The sequence below is a fragment of the Varroa destructor genome, unplaced genomic scaffold (assembly GCF_002443255.2).
Source record: "Varroa destructor unplaced genomic scaffold, Vdes_3.0 BEIS01000005.1, whole genome shotgun sequence".
Taxonomy (NCBI): domain Eukaryota; kingdom Metazoa; phylum Arthropoda; class Arachnida; order Mesostigmata; family Varroidae; genus Varroa; species Varroa destructor.
In genome coordinates, this window is record NW_019211458.1 from 16421169 (window position 1) to 16438904 (window position 17736).

General features: G+C 42.4%; 1 protein-coding gene across 6 annotated transcripts in view; it reads right to left on the reverse strand.

Moving 5' to 3' along the window:
- Positions 1 to 17453, reverse strand: part of LOC111251205 (irregular chiasm C-roughest protein-like) — a 55981-nt gene extending 38528 nt beyond the window's left edge. Inside the window, exon 1 of one of the 6 annotated variants that reach the window (XM_086991866.1) lies at positions 16259 to 17453. In XM_086991866.1, the coding sequence (XP_086847992.1) occupies positions 16259 to 16361 (103 nt within the window). In that variant the 5' untranslated portion in view covers positions 16362 to 17453. Of the gene's footprint in view, positions 1 to 755; positions 879 to 16258 lie in introns of those variants that run through there. The other 5 variants (XM_086991864.1, XM_086991865.1, XM_086991861.1 and 2 more) reach the window with 5 other exon arrangements.
- Between the last annotated feature and the right edge of the window lie 283 nt (positions 17454 to 17736).

The window sequence follows — 17736 nt, forward strand, 5'->3', positions numbered from 1 at the left end:
AACAGAGGGCACAAAACAAAGGAATCCTTATGCACTACTCCTAAGTAAACAGTGTGCGCGTCTAGGATAGAATATAATCATGTCTCGACTCCTCGAAACTGTCGACGCGGTCCACCGCTGTGATGCTGGGGCACCCTACTTAGATGACCTCGTAGTTCCTTTGCTAGGGATGTGCGTGGACTCGCTTGCGGAGGATGTTACCGAAACGAACGAGGTCGACGATCGCTCACTCGAAAGGATAACCTGTGCGAATATCCGACCTTAAGTACCCACACTTTATTGTATTCCTACATAGAGGTAAGCGAAGAAAATGGCGAATTTAGTGGCTACATAACTGAAGGAGTCGACAGAGGCTAAAAGAAGCAGAGGCCTTCGGGTGACTTGAACGATAACAACGAGCAGCGGTATATCCTAATATTTCTTAAATCCCAATAATTTGAATATATATATATATATAGGCATTTAAACAAATGTTTGCATGTAGTCTTCTATATGTTTTGCATCGAATTTTTCGAATAGTACTAAATTGATACATAGTAATAGTGACACTAAGAGTTATATCATATCACAGATTACGATATCGTAGGATACCTCGAAATCGAAATCGCTCGAATGAAGATGTATTTTACTTTATATTATGCAGTAATTAATACGTAGTATCAATAAAAAATGAAGTTCTAATAACAATTGAATTGATTGAACCTGCACTTCAAGTAGACTTGCAGATCTCTAATTGGAGATTAAGAGGAACTTACCGCTTGTGTCCAGTGAATCCTGCAAATGGCCAATCCTCATCTCAAGCGCCTCGTGTCTGTTTATGCGATGAGGTAAAACTGTGTAAAACTTCAATACTATAGAGGATATTAAACTGAAGTTGCAATCGCAGCTGACATCGGTTAAGTACAAGCTTAATGACCATTATCGACAAGCCGCCGCTGTATGCTACCTAGTACGCGTAGTAAATGGTTAAGTGGAACGAGCATTTGCGGAACAAATTCGGATAAGGGGCGCGACCACTACGCCTCCTCGACGAGCACGTAGCCTGCAACTTAGTATAATAAGATAAGCTATCTAGTGCGCCCCCTCCTCTGATGCCGTCGCTCGTTTGCCTTAACGGCAAAAGATCGTGTTTCAATAGAAGGACCATACAAAGGTCATTTGCATCGGTCTGCGTTTTCCGACTGCATATACATAGGACGAAGCCATCCGTACAATTATAGACCAATCTAAATTATGACCATTTGTGGTATTACCTGTGCCACACTAATGTACTACACAGCCTAGTCAACTAGAAGGACGATGACATCAATAATTGTACAAAACACCATACAGAAATAACAACGTACGATTTTTAGCCAGATTTTATGAATTATATATAAAACATAGCTAAATATTTAGGGGATCGAAGATTAATTCATTTACTAACTAATTCAATGCCGCTGGCAGGCTCTAGCGCTAATTATTAGTCAGAGATAATCTCGCGCGGGGGTTATCGTACCTCATTGTCGCAACTCCGTACATGGAACTATTGTACTACGATATCGTAGCATAAGGCCGACAAGACAAGAGGGGTAGGGAGTGTTAGATTAAACTATGTGGTGTGAAAAGCGCATGTTACTCGTGCTATCTCAATGCCACGATTGCGCTGAATGTTCGGAGGTTTTGTTGGTGTGTGCATATGCAGATGTGATCTTGTCTCTATCTAGATAATGATTGTGAACGTTCATCATTGAAAAACTTTTTCTATAGTCCCACATATCTCTTCTCTTATGGGACTTGGTAGCGTTCTTTTGGGGCAGAGTGCTTAATACGAGCGTTTGAGAGAAAGAAGGGATTATGGCTTTTTTGATTGTTCGATTTTTTTTTATCTTAGGATTAAAGTGCCTACGCTTGGCCTAAATGTAAAGCGCCTTAAAGCGACAATTACACGGTTAGCGTCGTGACAGTACTGGACGCAACACGATTTATTCAACGCAGTGTCTGATACCCAGCTTGACTGTTTTTCCTTTTCTGCCTATGGCCTATCGTTATATATATAGTACTTTGATAATTTTCGATTTTTATCAGCAGATTTATTTTTTCCACCTCCTGCTTTTCATAAAATTAGGTTCTATGACCACCAATCGTTGACTCATCGATGGACAAGGGTAAATCGAAGAAGGCTGGCGTATCTGATGCTATTATTTTCGTTAAACACGTAATTGTTCAATACTTATTTTGCTCCCAGCCTTATAAAGCCGTTCGGAGCTTCGTAGTGCAATTTTGTGTACAAGACTTATTGCTGCTTATTAAAAATACCTAGACCGCTACTCATTGCAATTGAGTCAAAATCAAAATCGAGTCTAAAGTCGAAACAGGAAGACATCAAATCGAAGCCAACCTCTTCATATCTTCAGTTCTTCTTAAAGCGTTCGTTCCGCAGATACTAGAAAATGCGCCTCGATCACTTATTAAGTGCGAATGTGATTCGTATCCGAAAGTCTGCAAAATTTCATCACTAATTACCGTAACCGTTGCGGAGTCGCTCGCTATTTATTATGAAGAATTAGTCGAGGACACCAGGATACAAAAATTTACATAAGATAAAATTTGAGTACAGACGGTGAGCTTTAGTTTGTTGATAAGTGCTTTGTTTCAGGACTTGACGGTGCCGTCCACACTTGTACGTGTATATCTGTGCCTATCTGTTTAAACTGTATTCACACGTTCATTAAGTTGTAGATTTATTATTAAGAGCTTGTAATTTATTTATGATCAAATACGCAACCACTCATTAACACACCAGACAGCGCACGAAGCTTAGGGGAACGGGGCAAGTTGAGACGAAAGAAACAGGCCTTTGTTGAGCATCTCTGACGTCTGGTTGTCACGGCGCTAGCCGCAGTGGCGGCGTGCCGCACGTAAGGTTTAATGTAACAAATGGTTCTTTCAACCAGTGAGGAAGTCGTGCGCGACCGCAACCCAGCTTGGAAGGCACATGTTTAAACTGAGCGTCGTTCAAGCTTATTGCAGGCCTAACGATGTTTGCAAAAGGTCACGTCCTCGTAGAGAACTCCCTAAAGTATCGTGTTTGTATTAACAGTCTAGTCGCAGTAAATGCAATTGAGCCGCGTTCACAGTTGTCACAGCTTAAGTTCAACTTTACTAGAAATTTCATCCCTGCCTCAATATATATTCTTATATTTATCGATTCGCATAAAATCCATTGCGATGCCAAGCACTTCACCCACCCAGTTCTGATTACTTACTTCAAAAACTTCGTGTAACAACCCATCTGAAGAAACTACGCATTGTATTAATTACTTCGAAGGTGAATGGAGTAACATTTTGAATCGCGCTACCCATTGTTATCATAATTTTTGTTTGTAGAAAATCTGAAGTCTGGACAGCAACATAGTAAAAAACAACTAGAAAATTTTTTCGGAGTTGGGCGAGTTTTCGTGTGCCTATTGCTCGTGACAGAGACTGTTACGCGCCAGTTACTCCTACTGGCCTAATCTTTAGGTGAGAATTGTCCCTGCAGTTCTATGTTGTTACTTTACAGATAAATGCCAACAGAAGCACTTCGTCTATCGCAACTCTACGGGTATTTTTCTGTCAAAATAGATAAAGTTATCCGTAAGAGGCTAGTTTAGCTGAAGTTTGGTGTGAGATACCGACTAATGAAGAGCCGGCTCCCACAAACGACTGTAGTCAGCGAACCTGATCTACATTTCGTACCTTTTTATTATGAATTCTCAATGAATACATGTAAATTTTTCGATTGAAACCAGAACTACTTCATAAAGGTGAATGCCTTACATCGATATTAAATTTGGCAGTATAAACAGACCTGTTTTAAAGTGCCCCAGCCCGCTCATGCCGTTCCTTGGTAGGCACTAGCCGTTAGACGTTTAGCCTCGAACGGCAAAGATTTTCCATATACGATGTACGGGTAAGTCGCGGTTCGCTTCTAGAATGCATATACTTATCCATGTCCACAATGATCGTCGAGAACGAAACGTGAATAGAAACACAGAAAGAAATTATCAAAAAACTCTTTTTCTTGACCTGCCCAGCCCAGACTATTAAGTACCGCTGTTCCCAGCCGTTTTCAATTCGCGTCGAATACCTTCGTCACTTTCTACTGTTTCATTAATGACAGGAACTTGATGAGCTTGCTTAATCTAACCATTTAATGGTTCCCCCTTTCTATTTCTGTGAGTCCGCTTCAGTGTGTCACTATCGTTGGTACCGTCGTTAGTTATAATTAGCGATCGTAGTTTATTGCAAACGAGATAGTCCACCACGCCTTCGATGCAGTGACAGGTAGAAAGCCGGCGTGTTTCAGCACGAAACCATGCGATCGTATATTTCCGTGTGCTAATATATTTGGCGATAACATCACCACATTCGACTAATTACGCTCGCGATCAAGCGTCCGACTCGAACGCGTTCGGGGTCACATTGCTGTCCTACCAGATTGACCCTTGAAGCAGGAGGGACGCCACAGCTGTCGATGGTGTTTTGTCCTAGCTCTCCCTCGCAATTGCGCTACAACAGTAACTAAAACCACTAAGCCTACTGAATAACTCTCTGGCTTCGCTATTTTCGTTGCTTGTATAACCAGCCAAAACGCTGTCAGTAGACTCGTACGAATAAGCATTAGACTAACCTTGGAACAGGAATATAGACAGGCCATTGTAAACCTCGCAACACACGCATCGTGTCCAGATGGGAAATGCGCAGCTCTACTGCGAAGCTACGGTGAGACACGTTCTCTAGATTGCTAGGTTATCTGTAGGAAGAGGGGTCAGGGGGAGTCCGAGAAAGACCTACAGAGACAGGTACATCAGATGTCACACAGTTATCTAGCCAATTGGTCACACAGTCATAGCCTGCATAGAGATACCATTCAAGCTTACACTGCTACGTCACGTTACCGCTGACTGATGGTAATAGTAGTTCTTTGAGATGTCGCATTAAATAATGGCGTAAAAATATGGCCTCATGTTTTGCGACGAGACGTGTACCTACCTGCTGATTCTATGTAAGATAAACTGAAAAAAACAGGAAAGCCAATATGCATACTATTGAAACTGATTTAATAGAACCTTACTGTATCATAATAACGTGTATTGTTTTTTTTACCTTATTGCTTAGGGATACCTGTGCAGATGTAGAGACATGCTGAAAGTCGTGCATATCGGATGGTCACCTGTGACAAGCTGGACCTTTGAAGCTCCTTTCTAGTTAATATGCGTCACAATAATGCGAGTTAACTGGCATATGGAAGCCCGGCCTCTAAATATAATGAGGCCTAGCTGCGGGAGAACGCATACAGATACATCGAATAACTGTTAACGGACGACTCATGCATAGATTATTGTGCCAATTATTTCAGAAGGACAACATAATCCGAGCCAGATATGGCCCACACAGATAAAAATGGCTTGTAAGTCGTTGGTACTTGTTGCCCAATTCATTTTACGTCTGTTCGTTTTATGTAAATCCATATCACATAAAGAACATTTACATGTTCTTTGAAATCTACCTAATAAACCTACGGGTTAAGAATGAATAATGCTTCAATCACAATTGGTAGAAGATTACTAGCCGTAATTTAACTTTAATGCAGGTCTAAGTACGGTTTCAAACTGACTCTGATGGTGCAGACACAGCCAGGTTCCAAATCAAGGAACAGTTAAACTTTTCCCTCTAACGTTTTTCTTTTGTGATGATTAGCTCACTGTTATTTTTGCTCGCCTTGTCTTCTGGTCGACCCTCAGTTAATAATATGATAATTTAAAACAGGAGCAATTCTCTCTGTCCTGTTTGTTGGGGGCCGCCGACTGTGCTATGCCCCCCTACGGGGCCGATCGTTCAAAAAACCAACAAAGGTATAAGAGCCAAGGAAAAAAGAGAGGCTTTGAAGGAAAGCAAAGTCTGGAGTATACATTCTTAATGGTACAGTTTGTCTAAGGTTCGCCGTCGAAGCTCGTGAGCCCTGGCGCGTAAATTACTATGGACGTGATCTCTGTTAAGAAAAATTCCCTTTCGAGGCCCACTGGCCTGTTACCAAGCCATTGCTCAGCAGGCTGTCCAGTGCCTAACTGGCGGCATGACACACGCGATTCTGATCAGCTGGATTTATAAATGCAAGCCTTATCGCATCAGTGCCTCAAAACGAAGAGAAGCAGAGCCATCAATATTCTCTGCATCTTCAAAAATTGAGGAGAAATATCGGAAAGTCAGTTTCGTTTTTTTGTGTACGATAGCTAATATTTCGGTTGTATCTTTGCTCATTAAAAATACAAGCCCATAATCTGTTGTAAGGGCAGTCCTCTGCCGGAGCTCATTTGCTCCGTTTTCACGTTTTCACGTCATTTGCTCCACGTTTCATTTGCGTAAGTATAACTAGCGTTACAACAAAAAACTCACAACCATCTGAACCATATTTTGTGCCTATATTCACCTTATTTGATTATAGGCTATCAGACTAAAGGGAAGAGCGCGCTTCCTTCCCATAGATGTAGGAATTAGCGGCCACGCCATATCTTTTAAAAGAAGGAAGAGCGCTTCTATCGGCTATTGTGTTTCGGAGCAATGAGCGGGTCCGCGCGGCCGCTTCGCGGAACGACGATGCTGTTATCCTTCTCTAGTGAGGACACGTTCCTGAACTGAAAGTACAGTGTATTGCGTAAAGCTTTCCGGACCTGTGCAACACACCAAGTTCCGGGGACGTCGTCACAATGCCCGAAACCGATCGTTGTAGACGTTCTTCTTTGTATGATTGAAAAGTACAGTCACATGGCTTTAAAAACATGATCGTAACTTTTCTAGTATACACATATTGTATCGTATACACATACGTGAATCAGATCGAAAAGACAACACCGTATGGGTGAGTATACTCTATAGGCCCTTTTTTGCCGATAACCCAGAACCCCTCCAACCCCTCTTGAGATACATTCTACATTCAATGAAAAGCCCCCCATGAGAGCAGATGAATCGAAGTATGACTCAGCTGCCAGCAAATCTACTAGACAAGTTTACTTTACTGTTTTCGTCCGTATCCTTCATTTAGTTCGTACGTCGCTCTTTGTCATCCCGTACCCAATTCTAGCTGCTATGCGGTTGTATCCGCAATGGTCAGCTTGTTGCCTACTGCCATACAGACCAATTGCCATGATCTAGCCGAAGCAGCAAGTTACTGCATCACTAGTTCTAGTAGCAGTAAAATTGGATTTACCAGGGTTTGTGCGACGTGTGGATGGTTTCTGCTTTTTCTAGTTTACTTTTTTCTAAGTATTCGTCGCGGTTGGCGCTGCGGCGCTTAGTTTGCGGTTATAATTCATAATTTACAACGTCAGCTTTCGGTTCTTCTTCCTGATGGCCGCTGGACAGCTGTAAGGGTATTACTGAATAACTGTCTACGTTGCACAGGGACTCCACGACGACGCTATGCCCTCGTAGTTCGATGGTCGGTGTCCATTTGGAGGCGGGAACTTACAATGATGTTAGTGATCATTATTTAACTGTAATTACAATTGTTTCGCTATCTCGCCTAAACATTCATCTTAAATTTTGCTACTGGGGTCCAATGCGATAACGTTGTGATCAACTATATTTCAGCTGATAAAGTAGAATGGCATAGAAGGTTTTTAGTCGTCAATATTTATATTTTAGTTACGTCTCATGCAATACGGAAAGCCGAATAGGTATAGTTCTTCACGATGCGGGTTAATAACCTAAGAGATTTATTAAAAATTTGAAAAAAAACTCATATAGACGGGATAAAGCGCGTAAGTCAGGATAACGTTTGCGGGACCGTTTATCATTACGGGCACGCATCGATTTGTCGATTTTGATATCAGGAAACACAGAATTTTTCTAAGATCAAATAACAAACTCAGCATACTGAAGGCCAACGCGTCGTTTTTGCGCCTTCGTGCTGGAAAAAACAAATCGATTTTTTTTTTTTGTTTTTCTACTCGACATTGACGGTTTACGTTTTTACATGGTTTCTGAAAAATCTAAACAAGGCTTTCATGACACAAAATAGAAGATTTTCAATAGGTTTTAGATTTGAAAAATTATTCAAGATGGCTTCCAAAGGCCATTTTTGAGGTACTTGCATTTTCATTATGAAATTAACGGTCATTTTAGGGAGGAAAATTTCAATCGTTATGTGGTCATCCACATAAGAGGTAACAATTAGTCTCGCTGAGACTCTTGCGGTTTTTTACACGTTCTAGGTTTTTCGGCCGCTTTGAGATTTTGCATTTTTTAGGCTTTTGGTTTGCTATTTTCCCAAACTTTAGTATTTTTGGATGTAGCTTATTCTGTAAATTTATATTTAAAAATATCACCTGACTTACGGGTACTAGCTGGTTTGCAAATTAAAAAACAATATTTTGAAAATAAATAATGAGTGACTTATGTTCCAAATTGAAGCTATGATCTCGGCGAATTGTTGTTATATTGAATAAGCATAGCCGTCAATAATGATAAAACATTTGAACACATGATACGCTCAGGCCCATGTTTTATATATGGGTTTATCTCGGGTAATCACTAATCGCTTCGTATAAAAAGTTCTAACGTGCACCAAACGGTTTCGAACTCACTGACAAAAAAACATCTACAATAATTTTTATTCTAAGGTTATGTTCAGCTTCGGACGACAGTTAATGATGGTCGTTGGCACTCCACGTCAAAAATGATCAATGAGGATACAACCTCGACCCTTCTCGCTCACACTCTCGCGACGCTTGAAACGTATACGTCCGCCCAACGGCCCCATATTAGCTCATATTGAAAACACATTCAAGCCACAATCGAGCAGCTTGTGTCTGGTCGAGCGCTGTGTCATATTTTCAATCAACGACGTTATATGATGGTTGCTGAACACTTAATTGCCAACCAGATTTTTGTCTCCTATACAATTCATACCGTACCCGTTCAAAAACTACCGTCTTCAGATCTCGCTGTCCCAGACCATGTGGATAGTGCGCTGACCAAGGTTCGCCCAGGCGATTATCCATTACCAGCCGCAGACTATGCATAAGGCCTGTGTGTCCTGTATCTGTTGTCCGGCTACACTTCGGTACTTTACATTAATGTTACTATTTAAGAAAACGGTGGTGTCGATTTTGTCCGTGCTGGACAGTTTTCAATGGAGTCGCATTCAAGTCGACCAGATTAGTTGGATAGCAATGAATATGACCGTATTCCCAAACCACAGGAACTTTATGTGTCGTCCATGTGCGTGCGAACTAACGCCAGCTAAACAATTAATAAATAGTCCTAACTCCAACAGATAATTAGTAACAGCAAGTAAACGAGACGGCGTAGTAACAACTAGCGAATAGGCTGGATTTGTAATAACCATTTGGGCCTGTGGGGGTGACGGACGGGCTAGCTAAGTTGCACGGGATGCATTTGGTGCAAAACTTATTTATCGGGAGGGGTGACGCTGTAGATGCAGGAAAGGCACTCTGGATGGGCCGTTCAGACCAAACAGTGACTGTAACCGCTTGTTCCATATAGGGATAAGCTAGTATAAAGTAGATATTCCTTCATATTCCAGTTCCAATTCCTCTACCTTCAGATAAAAAGAGCTGTGCTTTAAGTACAGCTTTGAAAATTAAACCGCTATAGAATAACAGAGAGCTCTGGTCGCAGAAAGAGCCGCGGCAGTACCAAATTGCTAAGCGAAATGTTGTACCATTCTTCGTATTAGCTACGAAGAGCAACAAGGTAGCTACGATTGTTTTCTGCATACGCGATGAATGGCTATTTACCGTATCGTAACGAACTGACGTGTCTGCAGACAAGAGGCTATATTTAGTCGTGCTAATTACTATAGTCTAACTATGGTCAGCAGGAATTTTCAAAATTGCCGCCACAAGTTATACAAAAAAGGTGTTTCGAGCTTTGCACTTCTTAGGCACTGATTCCGATCACAAATCATGCCAACACAACTGTTTGTCTGATGATACCTCACTGGCCTTTCCGGTACGTCCTTGTCCTTCTTGCCAATGTTATTTATATCGTAGTCCTAGAATCTGTCAATGCAGCGCACTAAACATTATAATATTATTTAGTAGAGATAAAATTTCGTTATACTTCAGGGATACGAAAACATTAATTCTAAAAGTACCGCCGCTTAAGTTATTTGAGTATGCTGATCCATTTCCATAACATAATGTCATTTTAGACTGAGTCAATTATAAACTAGGTATAGCGGAACTGGTCTGCCTATCTCAGGCTGCATACAAATGCGTACGTTTATATTTCTCTATTAAAACTAAAGAAGGCTCTTAACAGATACATTCTTAAACCCCTCACATCCTAAACCATAACACAGTGAACTACTTGTATTCACGAGCTAATCTTCTGTCAACTGGTACCCATCAATGGACTAAAAGATCTTTTTACTAGGTATTAGCGTTTTTGCTTATCCGCGCTCATTTTACCCTGTAGTTACTTTAACAATATCAAAAATCTACAAATCCTCTAATATCTCTTGAATTTGTGCCGGAACAATGCTTACAATGGTCTTAGATAGGACTCGTTGCACTACGTGCTCAGGTCAGTTATTCCATTGGTCTGCCACGTGCTCGTGCCCCAATTATCGAAGCCGTGTACCTGTCGCTCGGTTCCTAGCGGTTGCTAGAAATTCACGTGTCCGGCCTCTTCATCGCTTATTCTAATCGAATCTTCTTTGCAAGCTACTCAGCGCCAAAATGTCAATCTCCCCAAAGATCTAGTGGCAGCTGAACAGTTACATACTGCAACAAATGAGCCGACAATAGTTAGGCAAGAAGTGGCCATATAATTGAGTAGATTTGTAGATAATTGTATACCGTATGGTTTGGGGCAAGTCGTTTGAACAGGCTGCCTCTAGTCGATTCGAAGCTGTTCGACGTCCCCATGAGAAAAAAGGATTTCCTATTTTGATTACGCTGTTACACCTGTTCAGCTTAAAGAATATGTACGCCTACGACAAGCCATGGACCATATGAAAACTATATAGGTAGAAAGAAAATTTGCGAAATTCAGTTAAAATAATTTTTTTCACAATTTACAAAAATAATTTTGTTATGATTGTAGTGTATTTGTTTTGTATTTTTATTTAATGTATAAGTTTATCTATGCTTTTTAATACGAAAGTTGCCAAACCAGCTGCATACAAACTTCAGTGTTACTGCAAAAATAGCTACTTAATACTACGATAGATGTAGCTGAATGCGTTACCTTTATTGCACAGTACGTCTTGCACAGACACTTGGTCTTCCGAAGACGCGTCATATATTCATGGAGGTACATTGAAAACATTCCATGAGCTAAAGGCTCTAAAGCTTTTCAACCTTTCCTCAGTTGAAAAACGGATTTGCTGGTGCGAAGAATCACTAAAGGTTCTAACAAACTCAGATAATAGTACCCACTATAATCAAACGCGCTGCCGACTCATGCTACTGGCATATATACATACACTTATCTCCTTGGTGACAAGGCGTCGGGAAGTTGGAGCAAAACAACGAAGGAAACATACTATGGCTATCCACGTGCAAGCCTTTTCTTTGAACGCATCCCCCCCCCTCAACCTGTTAATGTTTTCGGGGAAATCATGTTGTGTACGTTCGCCATTCACAAAGGACGCGTGTATCAGAACTGTCCCGTACTGATATTATAATATACTATCCGGGTTTCTGTCTCGTATATCTTCGTACATATGAACGTCTGAGAGATCTATTCGCCACTGGGGGATTTCACCTGCTACCTGCTTATATGCCGCCGTACGGCCGTGAGGCCATCTTGCCGGGTGTTGCCCCTTGAACCGACAGCTGTAAAAGTACTATGAACCTCACTTCAATGAAAGGACGATTGCGCACTCGCACGGCTCCATAAAGTGGAAGCAAGAGAGAAGCAAAATGCTTGTCGAAGGGACAATCTCGCGTTGTATCAAACGCAAATGTTTGCTGAGACGTAGAAGAGTCAAAATGCGGGAGCTGTATTTCGGAAGAAAAAGAATCTACTCAGATATTAAAATGCATAGAAATGTCAGGTTCTTTTGTGAAGATACGCTCTTAGTCAGATTTCCTTCTAGCCAATACCCTTGAGTAAAACTCGTTGCCCATGTCAAAGTCAAACAAAAAAAGGCCTGGCAGTGTAAACGACTTCATTAGCCATCAATTGACTCAACCAATAAAAGGGTTTCTATAACGTAAAATATATACGACCTCCCGTACGTTAATCTACGTATCTGGAGAATAGAAACTCATCAATAAGAAGCATTACTAAACAATCTGTCGTATCTAGGCTAGCGTAACTAGAGTAACTACGTCAGTGTTATGGGGGCAGGCAGTGGATATATATGTGTATATAGAGGGAAGGAAAGGGATAACGGGTGGTAGTATTTAAACTTTTGCATGCTCGCCACTCATTGCACTATTCAGAGCAAAGATCTATGCATTGTTGGTTCACTTCCCATACGGGCGCCAAAACATAATGCGGTGTACAGGCAAGCTGTTCCACGCGCTATACCTGCAATGAAATTTCTGTAGACAGAAGTAGGCGTGTATTTTACGTATATGTCCTGCAACGCTAAATTTTGCACCAACTTTACGTGACACACTTATATAGGGAAACGTTGAATAAAGATTCTACAAACTGTGCGTCTAGTGCACGTTTGTAGCCAGCCGTTCATTTGTCTGCCATTCGATTGCATACATGGAAATCCACATACGTGTACCATACGTTTCCGTCATGTGTAAATTCCCTGTGGACACAAGAAGTGCTCGCTGTTCTAGAATCGACTAGATTAAACCATCGTCTCTATGTAACCTATCCTGTATACATACACTATAGGCCTTAGACAAATGATGTAACAATAATCCCCAGATACTAATTTGCCTTCCAAAAAATACACGAAGCTATGACAACGATTTAAAAAACATGCGTCCTTCCTTTTTTCGGGCACCACTTCAATTACTATAAGATACCTTTCAGTGCGATTCCCGCACGACTGGTTTAATTCAATCCGCATCTGTTTCGATACACGACACGTAGAGGGCAAGAAAAAGACGAGGCTGACGCTGCAAAATGCTGCTATCTGGCCGCATTACGCCACGGTACTTGGCTGTGACTCATGCTTAACTCTATTGAGGCGTACTGACCAGCGCTGCAATATAGAAGCAAATCAGGTGGTTGTTGAAGCAGTACGTTGGTATGAGCGGGGACGTAGGTTCCCGCAATACGAATTTTCTATCCAACTTTCTAGGAATGAGCAAACGGAGCGAAAAAGAAAGGTGCAGTGGGAAACGGGACTGTAGTAAAGGCGTTCGCTTCTGTGTTCGAAATTTGCGACTGTCTCTTTTACTTGGGTCTGTTGTGTAGTCCTCCTTCAAGAGTATCACTAGTCCTAATCTGTAACAGCAAAACAACGGTCACCTGAGACATGAAGATCGTCATCGTCGTTGAACGTGTCTCGAGAAAAAGAGTTCTGACCAACATTCGTTCCATCCGGAGTTAGCGAAGCGAGGAGTGTCGTCGAAGGAAAAGCGAGCTAGACTATGGGTAAAAGGACATCACCATTTGATTTGAGACCTTAAAGGCATACGACCTGAGCAGGGTAGACCGCAAAGACGACTAGAGAGAATCGGGCCGCATCAGTTAGCCAGCAACTGTAAATAGGTGGAGGCATTGATTGACAAGCACGTTTGCTCTTACCCAAGTTTTTTGCAGGCATCATCTACACATCGCATTCCTTCCATTTTGTCCACTCGTCTTCCGACGGTTTGCTCGCTCTATTCTTCATTGGCCCTAAACAACAGCCAGTCTTCAACATAGTGCCCCTTCTCGGGAGATATTCTCTTCCGCGCTACATCCCATCGCCTCTCGAAGGGATCTCAATCTTTGCTATATATATATATATATATGTGTTCGAATCTCTTCTTCCTGGCCCTGCTTTCGCTGTCTTACCACGTGTTGTCTGTCTGTATGTGCGTGTGCCTGTGGCTTCTTGACAGCAGACGCCTCCGTAGCTTCGAGACGAGATAGAATAATTTGTCTGTGGCTGGTGAATCGCCATAAACGCTAGAGAAAGCCGGTGAGAACCAAAGAGAGGAGAAGAAAAGAGATATCAGAATGCAGTGGTCCAGCTTCTGCAAGAAAAAGGTACGCTTGCGCAGAGACGGCGGCTAGCCGCTGAGTATGCGCAGAATTAGGGATAAGCGGTGGGCGCAGGAAACAGCAGAAAAAAATAAGATGTGGTACAGGAAGGACGAAGAGATAAAACAATTGAAAGTGGTAGACCAAAATAAGAAAAAAGTAATAAAGCTCTCCTTCTCTATTTGGCAATTCGGTGATGGGGTAGCCCTAAGTATTCAGGGATGTCTTGGGGTATCGGCAGCAGGTGCACACACGAGAAAACGAAGGACAAATGAGTGATCGAAAAGTGGTAAAGTCAATTAAAAAAAAGCGGAGAACAGGTAGACAGACTGACCACACACACATGCACCATCAAGCTGGCGCGGTGCCTAAGCAGCTCCTTGGTCAAAAGGCTCAATTGATTGTCAAAAAGGCAGAACGTTGGCAGCATTTATTTCCTCTAGCGCCTTTCCTGCCGCCCCGAGGCGGAAGAGAAGATGGGGGGGGGGGGGGCAGTACGGGTAGATGCGAGAATTATTTCTCTTGCGAGTTGTAGTGAGAACAAGCGATGCCTTCGTGCTGACGAAATAATCACCACAAAAAGCAATTCGCTTTCCCTTGGCATCACTGTACCGCAAAAGAAAAGTAACTACTAGGAAACTGTTCGCTGAACTTTGCGGGACCGACCTGTTGTTGTCTATCAGGCTTATGCTTGGAGCTAGTGTCCCCTGTTGTCTGCTCATCGTGCTCAACCGCTAGATGGCTGAAGGAGAGCGCTATTCTATTTCTAACGAGAAAAGCCCGCGTTTTCGTTCTGTGGTGCATAATCGTGAGAGAAAAACACGATTTAGCAAAAGATCGCTTCCAAGTACGTAAGGCGAGAGTGCTCTGGGATGGGCCCATGTATTGCCCGAAGGTTTTCTTGACGTATGCTATCGCATATAGTCACGAAGTCAATTACACATCGCTCAAAAATAGAACAAACGCTTACAAGTTTAAAAACGAGACTGGGATCCGTCGTAAAAGTTCTCCTAGCTTTTCTCCCACTCAATGTTCAAAAGCTGGAATATTATTTATTCAGTTTTTCATCTAGTATATTCTAATCGCAGTATAATTATACTATCCCTTTAGTAATTGCGGAACCGGAATGACCTAGATACATTTCCTTTGACTCGTCTACTTTTTAAAGCCTGTTGATATGGTAGACAAGGACTGTCACATATTTGCAAGCTTCTTTATGACCCAACTTCGTTCCTTTGTTATGCTGCTGATAAAGAACTTTCTTTTTATTAGCTGTGACCGGTAACGATTTCCCGCTGCGCTGGGGCGAGTACGCTGGCGACGGTGGCAAGGGAACAAAAGGATCTATCATGTCGCGAGCAGGACTATCAGCCCCACGAAAGGTGTCATCTGCAGCACCTGGGAAAACAGTTAGCCAGACAATCCTATGCGTCGGCTACAGCGAAACACAATCATATTTAGTATAATGATTTAGGTCCATTTATTTACGGACACTGTTAAAATCAATAGCGCTATTTATTTAGCTTATGGTGTGTAATACATGTTTATGGTTTTATGAAAGAACATTTCGTTTAATGTTGTCTGAACATCTTTGCGTATTGTTAGATTATAGCAAAGCGACGATAGGCCTAGAATCGCTGACTACAAATTTGTGGAATACAATGAATCACTGGCAACTCCTTATTTTAGAATACCCTTCCGATGTTATTCTGACAGCGAGCAAAGTTTAAGGTTCCGTGTACTTAGAGCTAGTAATACTACACACCGAGCGTGGCACTTTGAAAGTTTACAAACAACTAAGTTTGCTATAAAAGCGTTTATTTTCAACTGCTATCTATGACCGTCTCTGAGTCACTCTCGATTTATGAAGTATATTAGGACCACAGGACAGGATAGGAACACCTGTATTTCGAAGTACAGGTGAACCCAGAGTTGATTAAACATAAAAAAGCTTGATTATTCTCTAGGCTATTAATTGCTCCCTTCGTTTTGAGCTGGTTCCCCTGATTTCGTCCAGGTGCAATTATTAAATGGCTACATATGTCACTGTAATCGTCTTATTGTTTCTATTCGACTTTTGTTGGGATCGACTGAAGCTTACCAGTCGAAGCGAAGGCAGTGGCTGTGTGCTGCAGTAATACCGCCCACACTAGAATCGACGGTGGGATCCACGACGCGACCATTATTGGCCCACGTTTGATCATGTTTCGTCTATTGGCAGTGGTTACGGGGCACCGCACGTTATTTATCTAATAGCTTTCGATTCGTACGAGCCTAAGATGTCCTATCTGGTTATGCCCCTTCCCTTCGGATAAGCAGACATTAACATACGCTTTTGCGATTCTTCTCCCCGTCCTGCGTCCAACTTAATTTCGCCGTAGACGTACCAGTCAGCAGCTAGGCGAACTTTTCCGTCTTCGCATGAATGAACTTCTCTGGTAAGACGTCGCAGGATTAATCTTGACGAGCAACTTGATTTCCCTCGCCCAACTAATCCTTCTTGAGTCTCACTGCTATCACTCACTGGTATTCGCTTTAGTAAAGATGAGCATAGCCAATAAATGACCCTCAACTAAGACAATCACGACGACAGCTTCAGGTGCAGTGACATGTATGCATTACTAGCGTCGCTTCTTGCCGTAAACATCCCTCAAATTAACATCATCAACAATATTATTTATATGTGACATCTCCTTTCGCGCACACACAAACACCTATATAAACACGAACACTTTTGTCGTCGCTTGTCGTTTGCTCACTTTCCTGTATCGCTTGCTTTATTCTTACTTTCTGTTGGACAAATAGACAGCTCGATCGCAGAACATACCAAATAACAAAAAGGACTCACAGCTTATCACCCATAAATATCACGACGTTGATTTTGTTGCCGAGATCGTCGTTGAGCGATCTTTCACTGTATACTGTCATGTTGTCGTCAACACTGCAGACGTTGGCGACCTCTTTCGATCCCGCGAAACTGTTGTTTTCGAGGTCGATATTGCTTTTGGCACTTGTTAACGATTACGATCGCAGGTGACGGCATCCAGCTGACGGTTAGATTACAACTGATCGTGCGTGCAAGCTAGCTCGGAACAAGAACCCGCCTCTTCCAAGGCCCCGCCCAACGGCACAGCGCCGTCTGGGTGCGACAATAGGAAATATAGCTGGATCCTCGTGCGTTGAAATTGCTGCCAATATGCGTCGCTAGCTTCAAGCCTTGTGCTTCTCACCTTAAAGGACACACCGCTCGAAGCGAGGCGAAAGCCGATGCTGCAGGAGCTGCAGCAAGAAGCAGCAGCGGCGGCAACAACAACCATAAGACAATAGTTGTGGCCAAAAGAGTATGGCTGAGAGTCGTATGCAAGGGGACAGAGGTCGCTTAGGGGCTGCTGTCGCCTCCGCTTGCGAGGCGGCTGCGTGGAGTGAAGATGTCCGACGATGAAGCGAAATGCAAGAAAACCCAGAACATGGATGCACGCCAGGTCTTCTGTAAGACGTTAGCTTATAGACGAGAGCAGTTGTTTAAGAGCGGCGTTGACGCTATGTGTGCTGAATGGGCTGCTCTACTGGAAACTGCTA